This window comes from Salvelinus alpinus, chromosome 29, assembly GCF_045679555.1.
Source record: "Salvelinus alpinus chromosome 29, SLU_Salpinus.1, whole genome shotgun sequence".
Classification (NCBI taxonomy): Eukaryota; Metazoa; Chordata; class Actinopteri; order Salmoniformes; family Salmonidae; genus Salvelinus; species Salvelinus alpinus.
The window spans coordinates 31,229,615-31,250,301 of record NC_092114.1 but is presented as its reverse complement, the minus strand read 5'-3'; the positions used below and the strand labels follow the sequence as shown (position 1 = coordinate 31,250,301).

The window sequence follows — 20,687 nt, the reverse complement described above, 5'->3', positions numbered from 1 at the left end:
GCAGGTAGTTTGCCCCCGGTGATGTGTTGTGCAGACCGCACCACCCTCTGGAGAGCCTTGCAGTTGAGGGCAAGATGTTGCCGTACTAGGCTGTGATACATCCTGACAGGATGCCCTCGATTGTGGAACTGTAAAAGTTAGTCAGGGTTTTGAGTGACAAGCCACATTTCTTCAGCCTCCTGAGGTTGAAGAGGCGCTGTTGCGCCTTCTTCACCACACACTCCGTGTGGGTGGACCATTTCAGTTTGTCGTTGATGTGTATGCCGAGGAAATTAAAACTTTCCACTTTCTCCACTGTTGTCCCTTCGATGTAAGAGGGGGGGGGGGGGGGGGGGTGCTCCTTTTTCCTGAAGTCCACGATCATCTCTTTTTTTTGTTGACGTTGAGTGAGAAGTTGTTTTCCTGACACCACACTCCGAGTGCCCTCACCTCCTCCCTGTAGGCTGTCTCGTCGATGTTGGTAATCAAGCCCACTACTGTTGTGTCGTCTGCAAACTTGATGGTTGAGTTGGAGGTGTGCATGGCCACGCAGTCATGGGTGAACAGGGAGTACAGGAGGGGGCTGTGCATACACTCTTGTGGGGCCCCAGTGTTCAGGGTCAGCGAGGTAGAGATGTTGTTTCTTACGTTCACCACCTGGGGGCAGCCCGTCAGAAAAGTCCAGGACTCAATTGCACAGGGCGGGATTGAGGCCCAGGGCCTCCAGCTTGACGATGAGCTTGGAGGGTACTATAGTGGTGAATGCTGAGCTGTAGTAAATGAACAGCATTCTTACATAGGTATTCCTCTTGTCCAGATGGGATACGGCAGTGTGCAGTGTGATGGCGATTGCATCATCTGTGGACCTGTTTGGGCGGTATGCAAACTGAAGTGGGTCTAGGGTGGCCGGAAGGTCGAGATGATTTGATCATTGACTAGTCTCTTAAAGCACTTCAGGATGACAGAAGTGAGTGCTACGGTGCGGTAGTCATTTAGTTCAGTTATCTTTGCCTTCCTGGGTACAGGAACAATTTAGGCCATCTTGAAGCATGTGGGGACAGCAGACTGGGATAGGGAATGATTGAATATGTCTGTAAACACAACAGCCAGCTGGTCTGCGCATGCTCTGAGGACGCGGCTAGGTATTCCGTCTGGGCCAGCAGCCCTGCGAGGGTTAACACGTTTAAATGTTTTACTCACGTCGGCCACGGAGAAGAAGAGGGGCGCCGCAGTTCTTGTTAGCGGCCCGCGGCGGTGGCACTATATTATCCTCAAAGAGGGCAAAGAAGGTGTTTAGTTTGTCTGGAAGCGTGACGTCGTGGTCCGTGACTTGGCTGGTTTTCTTTTTGTAGTTTGTGATTTCCTGTAGACCCTGCCACATACGTGTCGTGTCTGAGCCGTTGAATTGGGCCTTCACTTTGTCCCTGTACCGGCATTTCACTTGTTTGATTGCCTTGCAGAGGAAAGAACTACACTGTTTATATTCAAACAATTTCCCAGACCTTTTTCCATGGTTAAATGCGATGGTTCGTGCTTTCAGTTTTGCGCAAATGCCGCCATCCATCCACGGTTTCTGGTTAGGGTAGGTTTTAATAGTTACATTGGGTCCAACATCTCCAATGCACTTCCTTATAAATTCACTCACCGAGTCAACGTATAGGTCGATGTTATTCTCTGAGGCTGACCGGAACATATCCCAGTCCGTGTGATCAAAACAATCTTGACGCGTGGATTTTGATTGGTCAGACCAGCGTTGAATAGTTCTAGTCACTGGTACATCCTGTTTGAGTTTCTGCCTATAAGACGGTAGGAGCAAGATGGCGTCGTGGTCGGATTTGCCTGAAGGGAGGGCTTTATATGCATTGCGGAAGTTAGAGTAGCAGTGGTAGAGTGTATTACCCCCGCGCAAAGTGCAATCAATATGCTGATAGAATTTAGGTAGCCTTGTTCTCAAATTTGCTTTGTTAAAATCCCCAGCTACAATAAATGCAGCCTCAGGATATAAGGTTTCCAGTTTACATAGAGTCCAGTGAAGTTCCTTTAGGGCCATCTTGGTGTCTGCTTGAGGGGGAATGTACACAGCTGTGAAGATAACTGACGAGGATTCTCTTGGAAGGTGTCATGAGAATTTATGTTCTCGATGTTCATAAACCATTTCAATTAAACTACTCAGTCTGCTAATCAGGATTTATAAGATGCTGATTAAAATGAAACAGACGGAGGCCCAGCTAAAATAGTCAATAAGGTTTATTCACGAGAGCGCTTGTTAGTTGTACAAAACCATTAATTTTATACTGGCTTCTTAAGCTCATACTTTCACACACAAATATTAGGTATCCTACGCACACACTGTCCTGCTACCCAGCCGACAAAGATTAGGGGAGTCCGTGAGAATCACTCCCCGTCCTCCCTCAAGATAGGGAGACCCTGGGAAGTACTCTCAGTGGCCCCCCAGCTAAGGTCGGCACCGAATCTTGCTCAGACAGTCTGTTTTTAAGATACTATAATAGACATTGTTACAGTTATATTGTTCTACCCTAATTCTGACTAAAACTACACACATCATGACAAACTACACACATCATTTATTATAATTTTACTGACTAGCACTACACACGTAGTTGATTAGATTTTTATGATTCTAATCAATTTCATACAATTATATGGCTTCAGGGTGGAATATTCTAGTCATTCATTTAAACCTATAAATTCCATCAACACATCCACCCTTAAGGACTAAATAATACACACTGATACCTCATATACTATATGGAAACATAAATGGTATCCAAGAATAATTCAAACCAATACATGCATGTACATTCGATATCCCTCAATGACTGTTATAGGCCTACATCCAATCATAACGCTTCCTGTTAGGATTTTTATTACAATCTTCATAAAAATACAGTCTTAACCATCAAAAATAGTCTCATCCAACATTGGCCCCTCGTAGTTAAAAGAAACGGAGCCATCTCCTAGGCCTGGAGGCCTGTATTCGTCATCCCACTGGCCGGAGCTCGGAATCGGTCCGTATCTCACCATCTGTTGCGTCATTGACCTCTCCAGAGTCCTGGTGATCAAACCTCTCATACACGGAATCAAACAGCATCCAGACAGAACCTAAAACACTCATACAGGTGAAAGTTGCACACAACACAGTGATTATGACATTTTTCCATTTCCCAAACACCCTGTCGAACCAATTTGTTAGAGAATTATCCACCCCCGAGTTCTCTGCTAATTCGTGGGCTAATGTGGTTAAACCAGCCAGGGCCTTGGTCACTGATCCGTCTGGAGCTGTGTTATGGGGGATGAAAGTACAACATTCTGATCCAAATATCACACACACCCCACCCTTTTCAGCCAGTAACATATCCAAGGCTATTCTACTCTGCCATACCATCAAACTAGTTGCAGCTGTTTGCTCTGCTAATAATTTAATCGCCTCTCTAGTATAGTAGATATAATTGATCCAATCTACATTTTTATTGAGAGTTGACCACCAGAAGATGCTTGATTCCAATCCAGCCCATATCTGATTCCTAGCTTTGAACTCATCAGGCACCCCTCTTGGAACTCCAATGCTATCAATGTAAACTCTATTGTCAAAAGATCCTGACGGAGCACTCCTTCTCTCTCTTCTACCTGGCCCTAAGTCTTTGTGTTGGATAAGGGTGAAGGGCATGCCGAACTGCACTAGTGCACAAATACCGGTCCAATTTGTAGGCAGGTTAGGCCACAGCTTCATACCTCCCCACAACCACCAGGCATCCGCTCTAGGCCTTTTTATCTTACTAAAGTTCTCGGAACTCAACCACCCAATCAGGGTGGTTGTCTTGTCGGTTGTCTTGTCGGTTGTAACATTCTCTGTCCTATTGCATGTTCTTACTTCCCCTACGTCCCATCCGTGTGTGATGTATCGAGCCATACAATAATAATTTCCTCCTGTAACTGTGAAAGGGGGAAGTCTGGATGTAATGGGCACATGGGGATACAGATAATGCAGATCAATGCAACTGTCATTGTCTGGCTTCCCTGCCTTCATGAACAGCTTTACCATACAGGCCATTCTCCTGGGTGAATCAATTCCCTCAAGGGGAAAGGGCATGGTGTGCAACTGAGGTTTGGCTGTGGCACAGGCATATCATTCTTCTTTAGCTACTGATCTGGCTGTATACTGAATCCATTCCAACCACAGGTTGGAATCCCCATAACCAGTTTCCACCTCAATCACTTCCTTAAGATCTTTCGTCTGAACTATCCGCACCGGTCCTTGGCTCTGGACGCCTCCACGGTCAGTATCTGTTTCGCCAGGGGCTCTGCTCTGCTTGTATTCTGGCTGGCTTTAGAACTATCACCGGCCCTAACCTCTTCTACCCGGAAGGGTACGATGTTGACAACCGAAACCTGATCAAACCCAACATACCATAACCCTAGATCCTCTTTCTTTACGATTTTAATGGTAATTCGTACCTTTATGCAATACTTCTCTCGCTCCGGATTATAGTCAAGAACCCTCACCTTCACTATACTCCATCTTCTTCCATACTGGGTATGTGGATTTATATAGCCCTCTCTCTCGGTGTGAGCTATGACCTGTTCCCATGAACTACACGGGGACCTGCACAGATATCTGCCATAAAGGCTCGTAGTTCTAGACTGCCAAGGGGTCAGAGACCCCATTTGGTCTACATAGAGCTTGACTGAGACATCCTTCCCTAGCTCAACTCTCACTTCCTGTTTATCCAGATTGAATGACCTTTTGCACTTTGTCAATACAAAATCCTAATCTTCTACACTATGGGTCGAGTTACCAATTTCTGCCTTCTCGGGTGGGTCATGGTGTATTAGGAATATGGCTCCCACAATCAGACAGCTCAGACCTATCAGCACTCCTGTAAAGCCCCACCCTTTCCCGGAGAACATATCATCAGGTAGAGGCCAGCCCATACTTTCAGTTCTATGAACGCACACAGGGAGGATAGGGCGGGTTAGGGAATCTTCGTTAGAGAGGTTACCCCCGACCCTTATTGGTATTCAGTTCTTCTCCTAACTCTGTGATTGTTCGCCAGTGTCAGTGTGTTTTACCCTCTTGCAATGTGTCACATGAACCCAGGTAGCTCTTTCAGCTATTCCCACCGTGAAGGCTGTCACCAGGAGTACTTGGTATGGCCCCTCCCACCGTGGCTGCTTCCAGTCCTTTTTCTTTAGTGATTGGACCCAGACCCAGTCTCCTGGCCCAATCTTGTGTGTAATCTCCTTCTGTAGTTCTACTGTAGAGCATAACATCTTTGACATACGGGTTTGGTAAATGAACAACCTCCTCATGTGTTCAACCATGCTATTCTCTACTTCTATGTCTGCTTGTTCCAATCATCCTAATTCGGGCATTCTGTAGGGTCTACCTGATTAGATAAACTGTCATCCATTATTTAAAGAAATAGATCGAGTAAACCAACTCTAGGGATAATATCTTGACCTAATATTTTAGCTACCATAATCGTGTCCGCCAAGTAAGTTGGGAACGCTTCTACCCATTTGCTATATTTATCTATTATAACATTTGTATTTGTATTTTAATTAGTTCATTATCCATCCAATAGGCCACAAAGTGTCCTAACCTATCCTAACCTATTATGATCCATCCAATAGGCCACAAAGTGTCCTAACCTATCCCCCCTATTGATACATGGCTCTGCCCATGTATTAATATTGCCGCATATCTAAACAATGACAGGTAAGATTAGTAAATTATCCTTATGTCGGACATTATCTTTCATTTTCCACATGTCCAATTCGCCCTGGGGCGTTCGTTCATGGCTATCCTGTAACAATTCTCTGTCAAGTGTCTTACCTTCTTTAACTTCTCTAGGGTAGGGGGCAGCATTCGGAATTTTGGATGAAAAGCATGCCCAAATTAAACTGCCAGCTACTCATCCCCAGAAGATAAGATAAGCATATTATTAGTATAATTGGATAGAAAACACTCTGAAGTTTCTAAAACTGTTTGAATCATGTCTGTGAGTATAACAGAACTTATTTAGCAGGCGAAACCCCGAGGACAAACCATTCAGATAATTTTTTTGTTGAGGTCACTCTCTTTTCAATGACTTTCATTGGGGATCCAGATTTCTAAGGGACCTTCTTGCAGTTCCTACCGCTTCCACCTGATGTCAACAGTCTTTAGAAATTGGTTGAGGTTATCCCTTTGTTTAATGAAGAAGTACGGCCATCTTGAACAAGGGTCACTGGATGTGTCCTGTTTGTTAGAGGCGCGTGACCAGAAAGCTAGCTACAGTTTGTTTTAATCCTGTATTGAACACAGATCATCCCGTCTTCAATTTTATCGATTATTTACGTTAAAAAAATACCTAAAGTTGTATTACAAAAGTAGTTTGAAATGTTTTGGCAAAGTTTACAGGTAACCTTTGAGATATTTTGTAGTCACGTTTCACAAGTTGTAACCAGTGTTTTTCTGGATCAAACGCGTCAAATAAATGGACATTTTGGATATATATCGACGGAATTCGGAATTAATCGAACAAAAGGACCATTTGTGATGTTTATGGGACATATTGGAGTGCCAACAACAGAAGCTCGTCAAAGGTAAGGCATGAATCATATTTCTATTTCTGCGTTTTGTGTCGCGCCTGCAGGTTTGAAATATGCTTCTCTCTCTTTGTTTGCTATGCTACTATCCTCATATAATAGCATCGTTCGCTTTCGCCGAAAAGCCTATTTGAATCCTGACATGTTGGCTGGATTCACAACCAGTGTAGCTTTAATTTGGTATCTTTCATGTGTGATTTAATGAAAGTTTGATTTTTATAGTAATTTATTTGAATTTGGCGCTCTGCATTTTCTCTGGCTTGTGGCCAAGTGAGACAGTAGCGTCCCGCCTAAACTCAGATTTTTGGATATAAATATGAACTTTACCGAACAAAACATACATGTATTGTGTAACATGTGGTCCTATGAGTGTCATCTGATGAAGATCATCAAAGGTTAGTGATTAATTTTATCTCTATTTCTGCTTTTTGTTACTCCTCTCTTTGGCTGGAAAAATGGCTGTCTTTTTCTGTGACTTGGCTCTGACCTAACATAATCGTTTGGTGTGCTTTCGTCGTAAAACCTTTTTGAAATCGGACACTGTGGCTGGATTTACAACAAGTGTATCTTTAAAATGGTGTAAAATACTTGTATTTTTGAGGAATTTAAATTATGGGATTTCTGTTGTTTGAATTTGGCGCCCTGCAGTTTCACTGGCTGTTGACGAGGTGAGACGCTAGCGTCCCACATACCCTAGAGAAGTTAAGATTTATCTGTGCTGCTGTTCGATAAATATGACTTTTATAACAAAAAAACACCATTTGGTTTGCGCGTTATGTTCAGAAAACCACAAGCTCGTTCCGGTACTGAAGGGCAGACGAAAATTCCAAAAAGTATCCGTAATGTTCGTAGAAACATGTCAAAGGTTTTTTATAATCAATCCTCAGGTTGTTTTTAACATACATAATCGATCATATTTCAACCGGACGGTAAACTGTTCAATACTACAGAGAAAGAAAATGTCGAGCCACATCTCTCCTGCGCAGGAACTAATCAAAGGACACCTGACGCGTTTTGATAAATCTCACTCATTTTTCAAAATAAAAGCTTGAAACTATGTCTGAAGTCTGGTCACAGCCTGAGGAAGCCATTGGAAAATGAATCTGGTGATACCCTTTTAAATGGAGGAGGGGCAAGCAATGGAACAGGGATTAAAAAAAGAAATGCACGTCTGGGTTGGAGTTCCTCAGGTTTTCGCCTGCAAAATCAGTTCTGTTATACTCACAGACAATATTTTGACAGTTTTGGAAACTTTAGAGTGTTCTCTATCCTAATCCGTCAATTATATGCATATTCTAATTTCTGAGCCTGAGAAAAGTAAAAAATGAAGTAAAACCCTTGAATGAGTAGGTGTGTCCAAACTTTTGACTGGTACTGTATATATGTATAAACCTTTTTGGGTCGGGGGCCCTAAGCAACCACTTATGTTTGGAGCTGGCCCTGACCTTCCAAGGTGGTTTGAAATCAGATACAAATTTGAATCCCGGCCATGCGACTTGTGTCTAACGGTCAAATATCATCTATTTCCCCTTGTGGTTTTTAGACTGCTATTTTACATATCTTGTTGCTTGCTAGTTAGTCAGTTGACAGTTTGACAAGAACATTTATTGCTTACAGACAAATTACTGTATGTGCTAGAAAGCTACCTAGCTAGTTGACTGCTGTGTCGAGCCAGAAAGGACTCGTATTGGAAATAATTTATTTGTCCTTTGAGGCTTTAAGTGTTCTAACACTATGATTTTGAACATTCAAAGTAACTGGGAACATCCATGATAGGCTTTGTTGTCACCTTAGCTTGGAGTCAGCATTCCAAAACACGGCAGCACCCACCCGTAGCACGCGCTCCAGCAGGTATATTTCACTGGTCACCCCCAAAGCCAATTTCTCCTTTGGTCGCCTTTCCTTCCAGTTCTCTGATGCCAATGACTGGAACGAATTGCAAAAAAAAAAAAATCACTGAAGCTGGAGACTCATATCTCCCTCACTAACTTTAACTTCTTGTCAATACGGGGGCGCTGTTTTCACTTTGGAAAAAATCGTGCCCAAATGAAACGGCCTCGTGCTCTCTATTACTATTGGATAGAAAACACTCGCAAGTTTCTGAAACTGTTTGAATTATATCTGTGAGTAAAACAGAACTCATTTGGCAGCAAACTTCCATACAGGAAGTGAAAAATCTGAAAACGAGGCTCTGTTTCAGGGCCTGCCTATTCAACTGGCTTTTATTTATCGATATGCATGCACTTCATACGCCTTCCACTAGATGTCAACAGGCAGTGGAAGGTGGAATGGGGTGTCTAGCTTGATCTGAGGCCGAACAAGAGCTTTTGGAGTGACAGGTCCGGAATTTTCTTTGTCTTCGAAGGCGCGCTGGGGAGCTCGGTAAAGTTATTTTTAAAAATCTAACACAGCGGCTGCATTAAGAACCAGTGTATCTTTCATTTGCCATACAACAAGTATTTTTATGTAAAGTTGATGAGTTCTTTGGTCAGATTAGGTGAGTGTCCAAAATATCTCCGTAGATTCTGGTGAATCGATGCTACGTATTCACAATGTATAACCAGGATTTGTAGCTATAAATATGCAAATTTTCGAACAAAACATAATTGTATTGTCTAACATGTTATGACTGTCACCTGATGAATTCGTTCAAGGTTAGTGATTAATTTTATATCTTTTGCTGGTTTTTGCGAAAGCTACCTTTGCGGTGAATAAATGCGTTTGGCTATTGTGGTAAGCTAATATAATTCTATATTGTGTGTTCGCTGTAAAACACTTTTAAAAAATCGTTAATATTGGCTGGATTCACAAGATGTTTATCTTTCATTTGCTGATTGGACTTGTGATTATGAAAATTATATTATATCCCTGTCCTGTTAGGCTAGGCTAGTCAGCTTTTTTGATGAGGACCCCGGATCCGGGAGGGTGATGAAGTAGAGGTTAAGCACCAGCTGTCAGCTCACTGCACATGGCTCATCTGTAAATACCACATCCCCATTGTTATTTTTTTCTTAGCTCCTTTGCACCCTTGTATCTCTACTTGCACATTCATCTTCTTCACATATATTCCTAAATTGTTATTTTGCCACTATGGCCTTTTATTGCCTTATCTCCATTATCTTACCTCATTTGCACACTGTATATAGACTTTTTTTATTGTGTACTGTTTGATTAGTCCATGTGTAACCCTGTGTGTCGCACTGCTTTGCTATCTTGGCCATAAGAACTTGTTCTCAACAAACCTACCTGGTTAAAGACGTGAATTTTCTTTTTTTTAAGACAGATGTGAGCATTAGGTCTTGCAGTGTGAACAAGGCTCAAGTGCACTGATCTAAAAGGCAAAACCGATCCATTGATAAGCTGTTCTATACTCCGATGCTTTGGGAATATGGGCCCAGAACCCGAAGGCCATTGGCTGCGTTTAGACAGGCAGCCCCAATTATGATCATTTTTTCACTCATTGGCCTTTTGACCAACCCGATCTGAAAAATAATATGTTGCGATTGGTCTAGACCAATTAGTGGAGAAATATCAGAATTGTGCTGCCGGTCTACATGCAGCCATATAAATAAATATCTATCTACGCAAACACCAATACAGACCAAAGACTAAGCTAGGAAATGTCAGTTGGCAGCAACACTTTAACAAATGAAGGCAATATTTCAGATTACTCTAGCATGTAGTGCATAATGGTGAAGACAGAAAGTCAGTCGAAGTAGCATTAAATAATTTATTTTTCAAAGAGATTAACAGGCATCTCTTGAGATATCGTCTGTGTTGTGGTAGTCCCTTCACTGGTTGAGTTCGCCAGGAGCAGATGTGGTGCTTATGTCACTTTGTTGTAGGGTCATCCTCCTTGTGTGCTGGGACATCAGGACCGGCATCAACCTCGGTGAGTTGGAGTGTGCTGCTGCTTGGAGCAAGTCTATTATGGGCCACCACGACAACAGCGCCTTCCAATTCTAGAAATTGGATAGTGGACAGAGAACATATCCCTTCTTTATGAAACCACATCAAAAGCTCTGAAGTCAGAGGCAGATATTTAAAAGTGATTCTGGCAATTGCCATGTGCAGGTTTTTTCCCTCTAAAATAGCAGTACCATCATCCCATACATACCCTTTCAATAGGTTCCAATCTCATACTGATCCTCAGTCAGACCCTCTTTCTCTGTGGTAACCTCAAGGTCTCCAATAGGCTCAGGTGTAGGAATCAACTCAGGGTCTGGGGTGGCCTCCAGCTCTGAGAACAGACTATTTAGCACAGAGCCTACATGCCACTATCATACATGCAAAACAGTAACGTACTGTCATTACCTCTTTGGGCGATTAGTTCTTTCCGCCTGATGAAGCCATCATATGTTGCAGAGCTAACGAGACCGTGCTTGTTGGGTCCGAGGGTCGGACCCAAGGGAGAAACCGCATTTTGGGATTGGGCAAAATAAGGTCCTGGAACTAAATGTAACAGATTAACAGTCAGTGTTGGCAGAATTGCTAGCCTATAGGGATAGGAAAAGACAGGTGTCCGAAGTGGCACCCGATGACCTATAGAGTGCACTACTTTTGACAAGTGCATCATGGTCTGGGCAATAGTCTAGACATCCTGGTTGCCTCCCACACATTATATAAACTGGCTTTACACTTCTGTACGTAATAGAATGCGAGTTTGGCATAGAGCAACTAAGTCTGCCTATGTCACTACCTTATCCGCTTGAATACATACAAAATAGCTAGCAAGATGAAGATCAGTTATTTTTAATGAGTGCATTATGCCAGTGGCTAGTTTGCCTCAACTACCTAACCTAAAACCACTGCAAAGGTATTCCCTAAAGAATTATGTTTCAAATCATGACGTTCTGCTATGTCTGCCTCGTGATCTGTTGGGAGAAGTTTCCAAACGAGTCAGTCATTGAAAGCAGATCCTAGTCACTGCTGTTGCCTAGGGTTGGGTTATCAAGACTACCTGATCAAAGGTAGTGCACTACATAAGGAATAAGATTATGCCATGTCAGTCAAATTACCTCTCTTGAAGTCGATGCTACTCACACGACTGCCAGGCGATACGGGCTTCCTGTCCCCTGTTGAGGCAGGGAAGCCAGGTTTATCGATATCTCCACTCATCCGTGGAGATACAGGTGTACTCTTCTGTTTACTTGGGAGGAACATTACAGGGCCCAAAGTAGTATCCTGGTCCCATACTTAAAGGACAACACATTATTTAAACAGATGCAACACACATTTGCAGTCAAAACACTCAATTCGTCTTCCCTCAATTTCCATCTCAACCATATTGGAGAAGGTCCCGCCCCTGCAATGTGTTTTGAGAAGGTGTTGATGGAATAGAGGGATTAAGATGTCAAATAAACCTTTCATCCCAATACTCCAATTGTCACCAGAGGCTGGGGCTTTCTTGCGGTAGACACGAGGTTCAAGTTGGCTACCACCTAGTCTTGGACTGAGGGGACGTTGTGCTGGAGCTTGATCAACCCCCTTCTGTCTACTCAGGCTTGTACAACGCCCACATAGCAAATCATTCTCATCAGCAGACCTCCATCTGAAAAGTATGAAAGATCTACTCATGGACCAAGAACACACCACTTTAAAAAATATATGGTTATTCCAGTGAATAGGTCACAGCAGCTAAGGAAATGTGACTTATCCCACCTGCCATCAATGAAGGAGCATGCCTTGTTGCTAGGCTCTGCATGGTTCATGACAGGCACTGCCATAAGGTGGCAGGTGATGTACAGCTATAAAAAAACAGGATAAGCAAAACAAAGATGCAGAATCACAGTAGCCTACATAATGTCTGTAAATGTTACTGTAGAACCATTTAACTACAGTACCCATAATGGCCTCTACAAAATCTGTTCTTTTTAAAAATACAACCCTCACCTCTGCCCTGTCCTCCTGGTAGAACCTAAAGGCATCAATGTGGAACCCGAGCTTGTTGTCCTGGGTTCTACGCATGAAACCAGAGCGGGAACCAGGCAGCTGGGAATCCGTCAAGCACCTGGAGGGAGATAATATTAAAATACATATTGGGGCATCGTCCTTAGTAACCAATTAAGAAATCTCAAAGCCACCAAGCACCAGTTGACTACTTTAAAATGGTGGAAGCCCTCAAATGACATATTCTATCGTTCTCTACGGGCCAGCCGGAGAATAGTCGTTCTAAGCCATTTTCCCCCCCTGCTTACCCATCACTCTCAATGAAGACATATCTGGGGACAGAGTTGCTATCAGGGTCCAGTGTGGCCACGCAGCTGCTAACAAAGACCCTGAGCCTGGTGTGGTGAGCAACCCTGACAGACGCCTCAATGTTGATGGGATCACCCAGGAAGTAGACTCCAGAACCCCGCTCATAGAGCCAGTCACCTGGAAAGGAAATGACAGTAAAGACAGGATATCCAATAATGAACTAATGGAGCCTAACAATACTCCTTATAGTCCAAGGACCATCTGTTTAGATGTGAATTGGCCCTGGCAGCTAACACATCTATTGCAGTGTAGTTCAAGAAACAAAGCCCTCTTTCATATCACTTCACAAGCGCAACACTTACTCTACCCCATTTAGTTGTAGCCGACAGTATTTCAGTGACAACACGTTTGTGGCGTCAATCTTCCGTTTTTTCAAACACTTGGGTAGACACAGATAACTAATTAGCACAGGTACGCCTCTGTCTTCTGTATGTTAACAAGCACTGTCACATGGAACCATGTCCGTGCGGGAACCCTATAAAACGTGTAGTAATTTATCTTTTTACAAAATGTATCGCTGATATGAAAAACCGTACTGCAAGCGATGCGTTTTAAAATTACGAACGCGAATCGCTATTAAAACTACCCCGGCCAGAACATATTGTCAATAGTCGCTCAACTAGTGAGCATCAAATAATGGATTAAAATGAGGGGTTTGTTAACAGGGCCTTGTTTTAGTAGGCAAACTGTATAACGTTGTAGATAGGTTATTGGGGACACTTCTTTCTGGACTATGCATCCCGGATCATTCTCATCAGAAACGCTGACTAGCATTGCATAGCCTAGCGCCACAGGGATATAGTATAATTTCATGAAATCACAAGTCCAATACAGCAAATGAAAGAAACATCTTGTGAATCAAGCCAACATGTCTGATTTTTTAAATGTTTTACAGCAAAAACACAACATATTTATGTTAGCTCACCACAATATCCAAAAACACACCGTCATTTTTTCACAGAAAAGATAGCTTTCACAAAACCCACAAATAGAGATCAAATTAATCACTAACCTTTGAACAACTTCAGATGACATCATGTTATACAATACATTAATGTTTCGTTCAATTATGTGCATATTTATAGCCACAAATCGTGGTTTTACATTGGCGCCATGTTCAGAAATGGCTCCAAAATAGCGAAAGTAATTACAGATAGCAACGTGAAATACAGAAATACTCATCATAAACTTTGATGAAAGATACACGTTTAACATATAATTAAAGATACACTGGTTCTTAATGCAACCGCTGTGTTAGATTTAAAAAATAACTTTAATAAAAAGCACAGCATGCAATAATCTGAGACAGCGCTCAGCCATTCTCCGCCATGTTGGAGTCAACAGAAATACAAAATTACATCATAAATATTCCCTTACCTTTGATGATCTTTCATCAGAATGCAGTGCCAGGTATCCTAGTTCCACAATAAATCGTTTTATGTCCATTACTTCTGTCGAATTAGCAACTTTGGCTAGCATGTGTAGTTCATGTGTCCATCGAACTTTACGCTAATGAACAAAAACTTCAAAAAGTGATATTACAAATCGAATAAACTGGTCAAACTCAGTTGAGAATCACTCTTCAGGATGTTTCTCATATATATCCAATAACGTCCCAAACGGAGCATTTCTATCTAACGCAAGCATATAGCTTGATGTGGGACCGGATGAGAGCCAATGGATTGACTGGTCAGGCATATTGCCAGTTCTGGCCACGCACACTACGCATGTGATGTCCTTGTCTGACATCACATGCGTAGTGTGCGTGGCCAGAACTGGCAATATGCCTGACCAGTCACTCCATTGGCTCTCATCCGGTCCCACATCAAGCTATATGCTTCATTCCACATTCTACTGCCTGTTGACATCTAGTGGAAGGCGTATGAAGTGCATACAGATCCATCAATATAAGGCAATTGAATAGGCGATGCCTTTCACAGCGACCCATTTCAGAATTTTCACTTCCTGTTTGGAAGTTTGCCTGCCATATGAGTTCTGTTTTACGCACAGATATAATTCAAACTGTTTTAGAAACTTCAGAGTGTTTTCTATCCAATAGTAATAATATGATCTAGGACAGAGTACGAGGCCGTTTAATTTGGGCACAAATTCATCCAAAAGTGAAGATGTCGCCCCCTATCCCTAAGATGATAAGTTGTCTGATGTGATTCCGTATTTTGCATGTCAGAGGGGCATTTGTGCTACATAGTACATTTATATCTGCCTGCGGCTATGGAACCCGGACCTGTTCACTGGACGTGCTACCTGTCCCAGACCGGCTGTTTTCAACTCTCAGCAGAGAGTCAGCAAAGCAGGAGCGGTAGAGAAACTCTCAATCAGCTATGAAAAGCCAACTGACATTTAGTCCTGAGGTGCTGACCTGTTGCACCCTCGACAACTGCTGTGATTATTATTTGACCATGCGTGAACATTTGAACATCTCCACCCGGCATAGCCAGAAGAGGACTGGCCACCCCCCATAGCCTGGTTGCTCTAGGTTTTGGCCTTTCTAGGGAGTTTATCCTAGCCACCGTGCTGCTACACCTGCAATGCTTGCCATTTGGTGTTTTAGGCTGGGTTTCTGTACAGCACTTCGAGATATTAGCTGATGTACGAAGGGCTATATAAATAAACGTGATATCTGAACATTCAATTCACAGGTTTTACCAAGCCTCTGGGAGAGCGCCATTGTATCCTTTTGATTGATTATCTGAAAGTTCAACAAAATTGTACCCTGCAAAATGCAGCCCAGGATTTATATACCCACTTGTCATAAGCTTCAATGAGAACTGCAGGGTGTCTTCAGCAGGCACTGTGGCGGTGAAAGGGATCCAGGTCGGCTGGAGAGGAGAGTTGTCCAAACTGTACTTCCTGAAACAGAAAGTACAGACCGGTAAATACACCAATAGGTCAATGCAGGATTCCTATGATCGTCATACAACAGTATAGCCTAAACTCACCTTTCATAATGACACTCAACTGGGATTACAGCACCAGCCATTCGAATAACGCCATCTGGCGTGGTTCTGGGTGTATATCTGAGGAGGTTTGTGTAGATCAATGAGTCTTCGTTCATCTGTGGAGTCACAAAGCAGCATTTAAGAGAAGGTTGTTTCAAGAAGTCAACTACTGAAAACAAATATATATAAATATATTACCAGGTACTTGGTTCCACAGTCCGAAAGTGCTGCAAATATTCTGTACTCATCTCCGGCTGCTGACACTGTAGCCCTACAGTGCTCTTGGTCTTGGTACTGTTCAACTCCAAGTCGCAGGTCATCCACGTCGATGAGATTACCGAGTTTAAACAGATCAGCCTTCACGACTATCTCCATGTAGTCTGAATGGCACGTCACAGCGACAGTTTCTACTCGAACTGGCCTTGAAACTGTTTGTTGGAGTGGAGGCTGTTTAAAGCGTGGACGATTGTCAAATTTCGGTGTTCGCCTTGGAAGTTGTTGCCATGTGTCAGTGCTATAAGTATATGACAAAGCAGGAGAGACTAAGAAGTTTTCCACAAGTAAAAACCAAACCAGTTGTTTGAACAATAACCTGAGCGTGTTTGCCATCATGAGTCCCATGCCAACAACTAATGTGACTCTGTAGGTTAGAGGACAGCGTGCCTCTGCTATGCTACAATTGATGAAACTGAGGTAGCTTTTAACAACCAACCAGGCTGCACACCTGGGCTGGATTACACCCTAATTGGGCCTTGCATCTGATTAGTCAAGATCTTTAATTGGCACGCATGTTCAAATCAAATCACATTCTATTTGTCACATACACATGGTTAGCAGATGTTAATACGAGTGTAGCGAAATGCTTGTGCTTCTGGTTCCGACAGTGCAGTAATATCTAACAAGTAATCTAACAGTTCCCCAACAACCAAATCTCAAAGGGGTGAATGAGAATATGTACATATAAATATAAGGATGAACGATGGCCAAGCGGCATAGGCAAGGTGCAATAGATGGTATAAAATACAGTACATAAATATGATATGAGTAATGTAAGATATGTAAACATTATTAAGTGGCATTGTTTAAAGTGGCTAGTGACACATTACATCAAGATGGCAAGATTCAGTAGATGGTATAGAGTACAGTATATACATATGAGATGAGTAATGTAGGGTATGAAAACATTATATGAAGTGGCATTGTTTTAAAGTGGCTAGTGATACATTACATCAAGATGGCAAGATGCAGTAGATGGTATAGCGTACAGTATATACATATGAGATGAGTAATGTAGGGTATGAGAACATTATATATATAAAGTGGCTAGTGATAAGTTGATTACATAAATTTCTCCATTATTAAAGCGGCTGGAGTTGAGTCAGTATGTTGGCAGCAGCCACTCAATGTTAGTGATGGCTGTTTAACAGTCTGATGGCCTTGAGATAGAAGCTGTTTTTCAGTCTCTCGGTCCCCGCTTTGGTGCACCTGTACTGACCTCGCCTTCTGGATGATAGCGGGGTGAACAGGCAGTGGCTCGGGTGGTTGTTGTCCTTGATTATCTTTTTGGCCTTCCTGTGACATCGGGTGGTGTATGGGTCCTGGAGGGCAGGTAGTTTGCACCCGGTGATGTGTTGTGCAGACCATTGCTGGTTAAAGGCCACCTGGCCTTGCTGCTATTCCAGTTTCAACTGTTCTGCCTGCGGTTATGGAACCCCTACCTGTCCCAGACCTGCTGCTTTCAACTCTTAATGATCGGCTATGAAAAGCCAACTGACTTTTATTCCTGATTTATTATTTGACCATGCTTGTCATTTATGAACATTTTGAAAATCTTGGCTCTCTCTAATTCTCTCCTTCTCTCTTTCTTTCTCTCTCTCGGAGGACCTGAGCCCTAGGACCATAAGTCAGGACTACCGGGCATGATGACTCCTTGCTGTCCCCAGTCCACCTGGCCTTGCTGCTATTCCAGTTTCAACTGTTCTGCCTGCGGTTATGGAACCGCCACCTGTCCCAGACCTGCTGTTTTCAACTCTTAATGATCGGCTATGAAAAGCCAACTGAAAATTATTCATGATTATTATTTGACCATGCTTGTCACTTGTGAACATCTTGGCATAGTTCTGTTATAATCTCCACCCGGCACAGCCAGAAGAGGACTGGCCACCCCTCATAGCCTGGTTCCTCTCTAGGTTTCTTCCTAGGTTTTGGCCTTTCTAGGGAGTTTTTCCTAGCCACCGTGCTTCTACACCTGCATTGCTTGCTGTTTGGGGTTTTAGGCTGGGTGTCTGTACAGCACTTCGAGATATTAGCTGATGTACGAAGGGCTATATAAAATAAACTTGATTGATTGATTGATTGACATGTGTGGTTCCCACCGTGAAGCATGGAGGATCATCAAATCCAATTTATTTATATAGCCCTTCTTACATCAGCTGATATATCAAAGTGCTGTACAGAAACCCAGCCTAAAACCCCAAACAGCAAGCAATGCAGGTGTAGAAGCACGGTGGCTAGGAAAAACTCCCCAGAAAGGCCAAAACCTAGGAAGAAACCTAGAGAGGTACCAGGCTATGAGGTGTGGCCAGTCCTCTTCTGGCTGTGCCGGGTGGAGATTATAACAGAACATGGCCAAGATGTTCAAATTGACCAGCATGGTCAAATAATAATAATCACAGTAGTTGTCGAGGGTGCAACAAGTCAGCACCTCAGGGGTAAATTTGGATTTTCATAGCCAATCATTGAGAGTATCTCTACCGCTCCTAATGTCTCTAGAGAGTTGAAAACAACCGGTCTGGGACAGGTAGCACGTCCGGTGAACAGGTCAGGGTTCCATAGCCGCAGGCAGAACAGGTGAAACTGGAGAAGCAGCACGGCCAGGTGGACTGGGGACAGCAAGTAGTCATCATGCCAGGTAGTCCTGAGGCATGGTCCGAGGGCTCAGGTCCTCCGAGAAAGAGAGAAAGAGAGAGAGAGTTAGAGAGAGCATACTTAAATTCACACAGGACACCGGATAAGACAGGAGAAAAAAACCCCGACACATAAACTACTGCAGCATAAATACTGGAGGCTGAGACAGGAGGGGTCAGGAGACACTGTGACCCCATCCGATGATACCCCCGGACAGGACCAAACAGGAAGGATATAACCCCACCCACTTTGCCAAAGCACAGCCCCCGCACCACTAGAGGGATATCTTCAACCACCAACTTACAATCCTGAGACAAGGCCGAGTATAGCCCACAAAGATCTCCGCCACGGCACAACCCAAGGGGGGGCGCCAACCCAGACAGGAAGATCACGTCAGTAACTCAACCCACTCAAGTGACGCACCCCTCCCAGGGACGGCATGAAAGAGCACCAGTAAGCCAGTGACTCAGCCCCTGTAATAGGGTTAGAGGCAGAGAATCCCAGTGGAGAGAGGGGAACCGGCCAGGCAGAGACAGCAAGGGCGGTTCGTTGCTCCAGAGCCTTTCCGTTCACCTTCACACTCCTGGGCCAGACTACACTCAATCATATGACCTACTGAAGAGATAAGTCTTCAGTAAAGACTTAAAGGTTGAGACCGAGTCTGCGTCTCTCACATGGGTAGGCAGACCATTCCATAAAAATGGAGATCTATAGGAGAAAGCCCTGCCTCCCGCTGTTTGCTTAGAAATTCTAGGGACAATTAGGAGGCCTGCGTCTTGTGACCGTAGCGTACGTATAGGTATGTACGGCAGGACCAACTCGGAAAGATAGGTAGTAGCAAGCCCATGTAACGCTTTATAGGTTAACAGTAAAACCTTGAAATCAGCCCTTGCCTTAACAGGAAGCCAGTGTAGGGAAGCTAGCACTGGAGTAATATGATCAAATTTCTTGGTTCTAGTCAGGATTCTAGCAGCCGTATTTAGCACTAACTGAAGTTTATTTAGTGCTTTATCCGGGTAGCCGGAAAGTAGAGCATTGCAGTAGTCTAACCTAGAAGTAACAAATGCATGGATAAATTTTTCTGCATCATTTTTGGACAGAAAACTTCAGATTTTTGCAATGTTACGTAGATGGAAAAAAGCTGTCCTTGAAACAGTCTTGATATGTTCGTCAAAAGAGAGATCAGGGTCAAGAGTAACGCCGAGGTCCTTCACAGTTTTATTTGAGACGACAACCATCAAGATTAATTGTCAGATTTAACAGAAGATCTCTTTGTTTCTTGGGACCTAGAACAAGCATCTCTGTTTTGTCCGAGTTTAAAAGTAGAAAGTTTTCAGCCATCCACTTCCTTATGTCTGAAACACAGGCTTCTAGCGAGGGCAATTTTGGGGCTTCACCATGTTTCATTGAAATGTACAGCTGTGTGTCATCCGCATAGCAGTGAAAGTTAACATTATGTTTTCGAATAACATCCCCAAGAGGTAAAATATATAGTGAAAACAATAGTGGTCCTAAAACGGAACCTTGAGGAACACCGAAATGTACAGTTGATTTGTCAGAGGACAAACCATTCACAGAGACAAACTGATATCTTTCCGACAGGTAAGATCTAAACCAGGCCAGAACTTGTCCGTGTAGACCAATTTGGGTTTCCAGTCTCTCCAAAAGAATGCGGTGATCGATGGTGTCAAAGGCAGCAGCACTAAGGTCTAGTAGCACGAGGACAGATGCAGAGCCTCGGTCTGACGCCATTAAAAGGTAATTTACCACCTTCACAAGTGCAGTCTCAGTGCTATGATGGGGTCTAAAACCAGACTGAAGCATTTCGTATACATTGTTTGTCTTCAGGAAGGCAGTGAGTTGCTGCGCAACAGCTTTTTCTAACATTTTTGAGAGGAATGGAAGATTCGATATAGGCCGATAGTTTTTTATATTTTCCGGGTCAAGGTTTGGCTTTTTCAAGAGAGGCTT

The 20,687-nt window shown here is 43.3% G+C and overlaps 1 protein-coding gene across 2 annotated transcripts; it reads right to left on the bottom strand.

Annotated features, from left to right (window-relative positions):
- Window positions 1–10,307: 10,307 nt before the first annotated feature.
- LOC139558434 (zona pellucida sperm-binding protein 3-like) lies at window positions 10,308–16,494 on the bottom strand. Of its 2 annotated transcripts, none has more exons than XM_071373561.1 (11): window positions 16,008–16,494; window positions 15,810–15,925; window positions 15,617–15,720; window positions 12,789–12,966; window positions 12,484–12,601; window positions 12,253–12,338; window positions 11,955–12,142; window positions 11,610–11,666; window positions 10,906–11,043; window positions 10,709–10,831; window positions 10,308–10,553 (listed from the first exon to the last, which is right to left on the bottom strand). In XM_071373561.1, exons 1-10 carry the CDS (start codon window positions 16,428–16,430, stop codon window positions 10,713–10,715), a joined length of 1,527 nt encoding a protein of 508 aa, XP_071229662.1. In that variant the 5' UTR covers window positions 16,431–16,494; the 3' UTR covers window positions 10,308–10,553; window positions 10,709–10,712. The 2 variants fall into 2 exon arrangements, with proteins under 2 accessions (XP_071229662.1, XP_071229663.1); XM_071373562.1 differs by having other exon boundaries at window positions 11,610–11,786; window positions 16,008–16,488.
- Between the last annotated feature and the right edge of the window lie 4,193 nt (window positions 16,495–20,687).

Bases quoted from the DNA above. Each gene is read 5' to 3' on its own strand.
- LOC139558434 (XM_071373562.1), bottom strand. From the start codon at position 16,430: ATGGGACTCATGATGGCAAACACGCTCAGGTTATTGTTCAAACAACTG. The intron at 12,967-15,616 runs GTGGGTATATAA...TTTCCTTTCCAG, and splicing joins CTCATTGAAGCTTATGACAA to GTGACTGGCTCTATGAGCGG. The intron at 10,832-10,905 runs GTAATGACAGTA...GTCTGTTCTCAG, and splicing joins AGAACTAATCGCCCAAAGAG to AGCTGGAGGCCACCCCAGAC.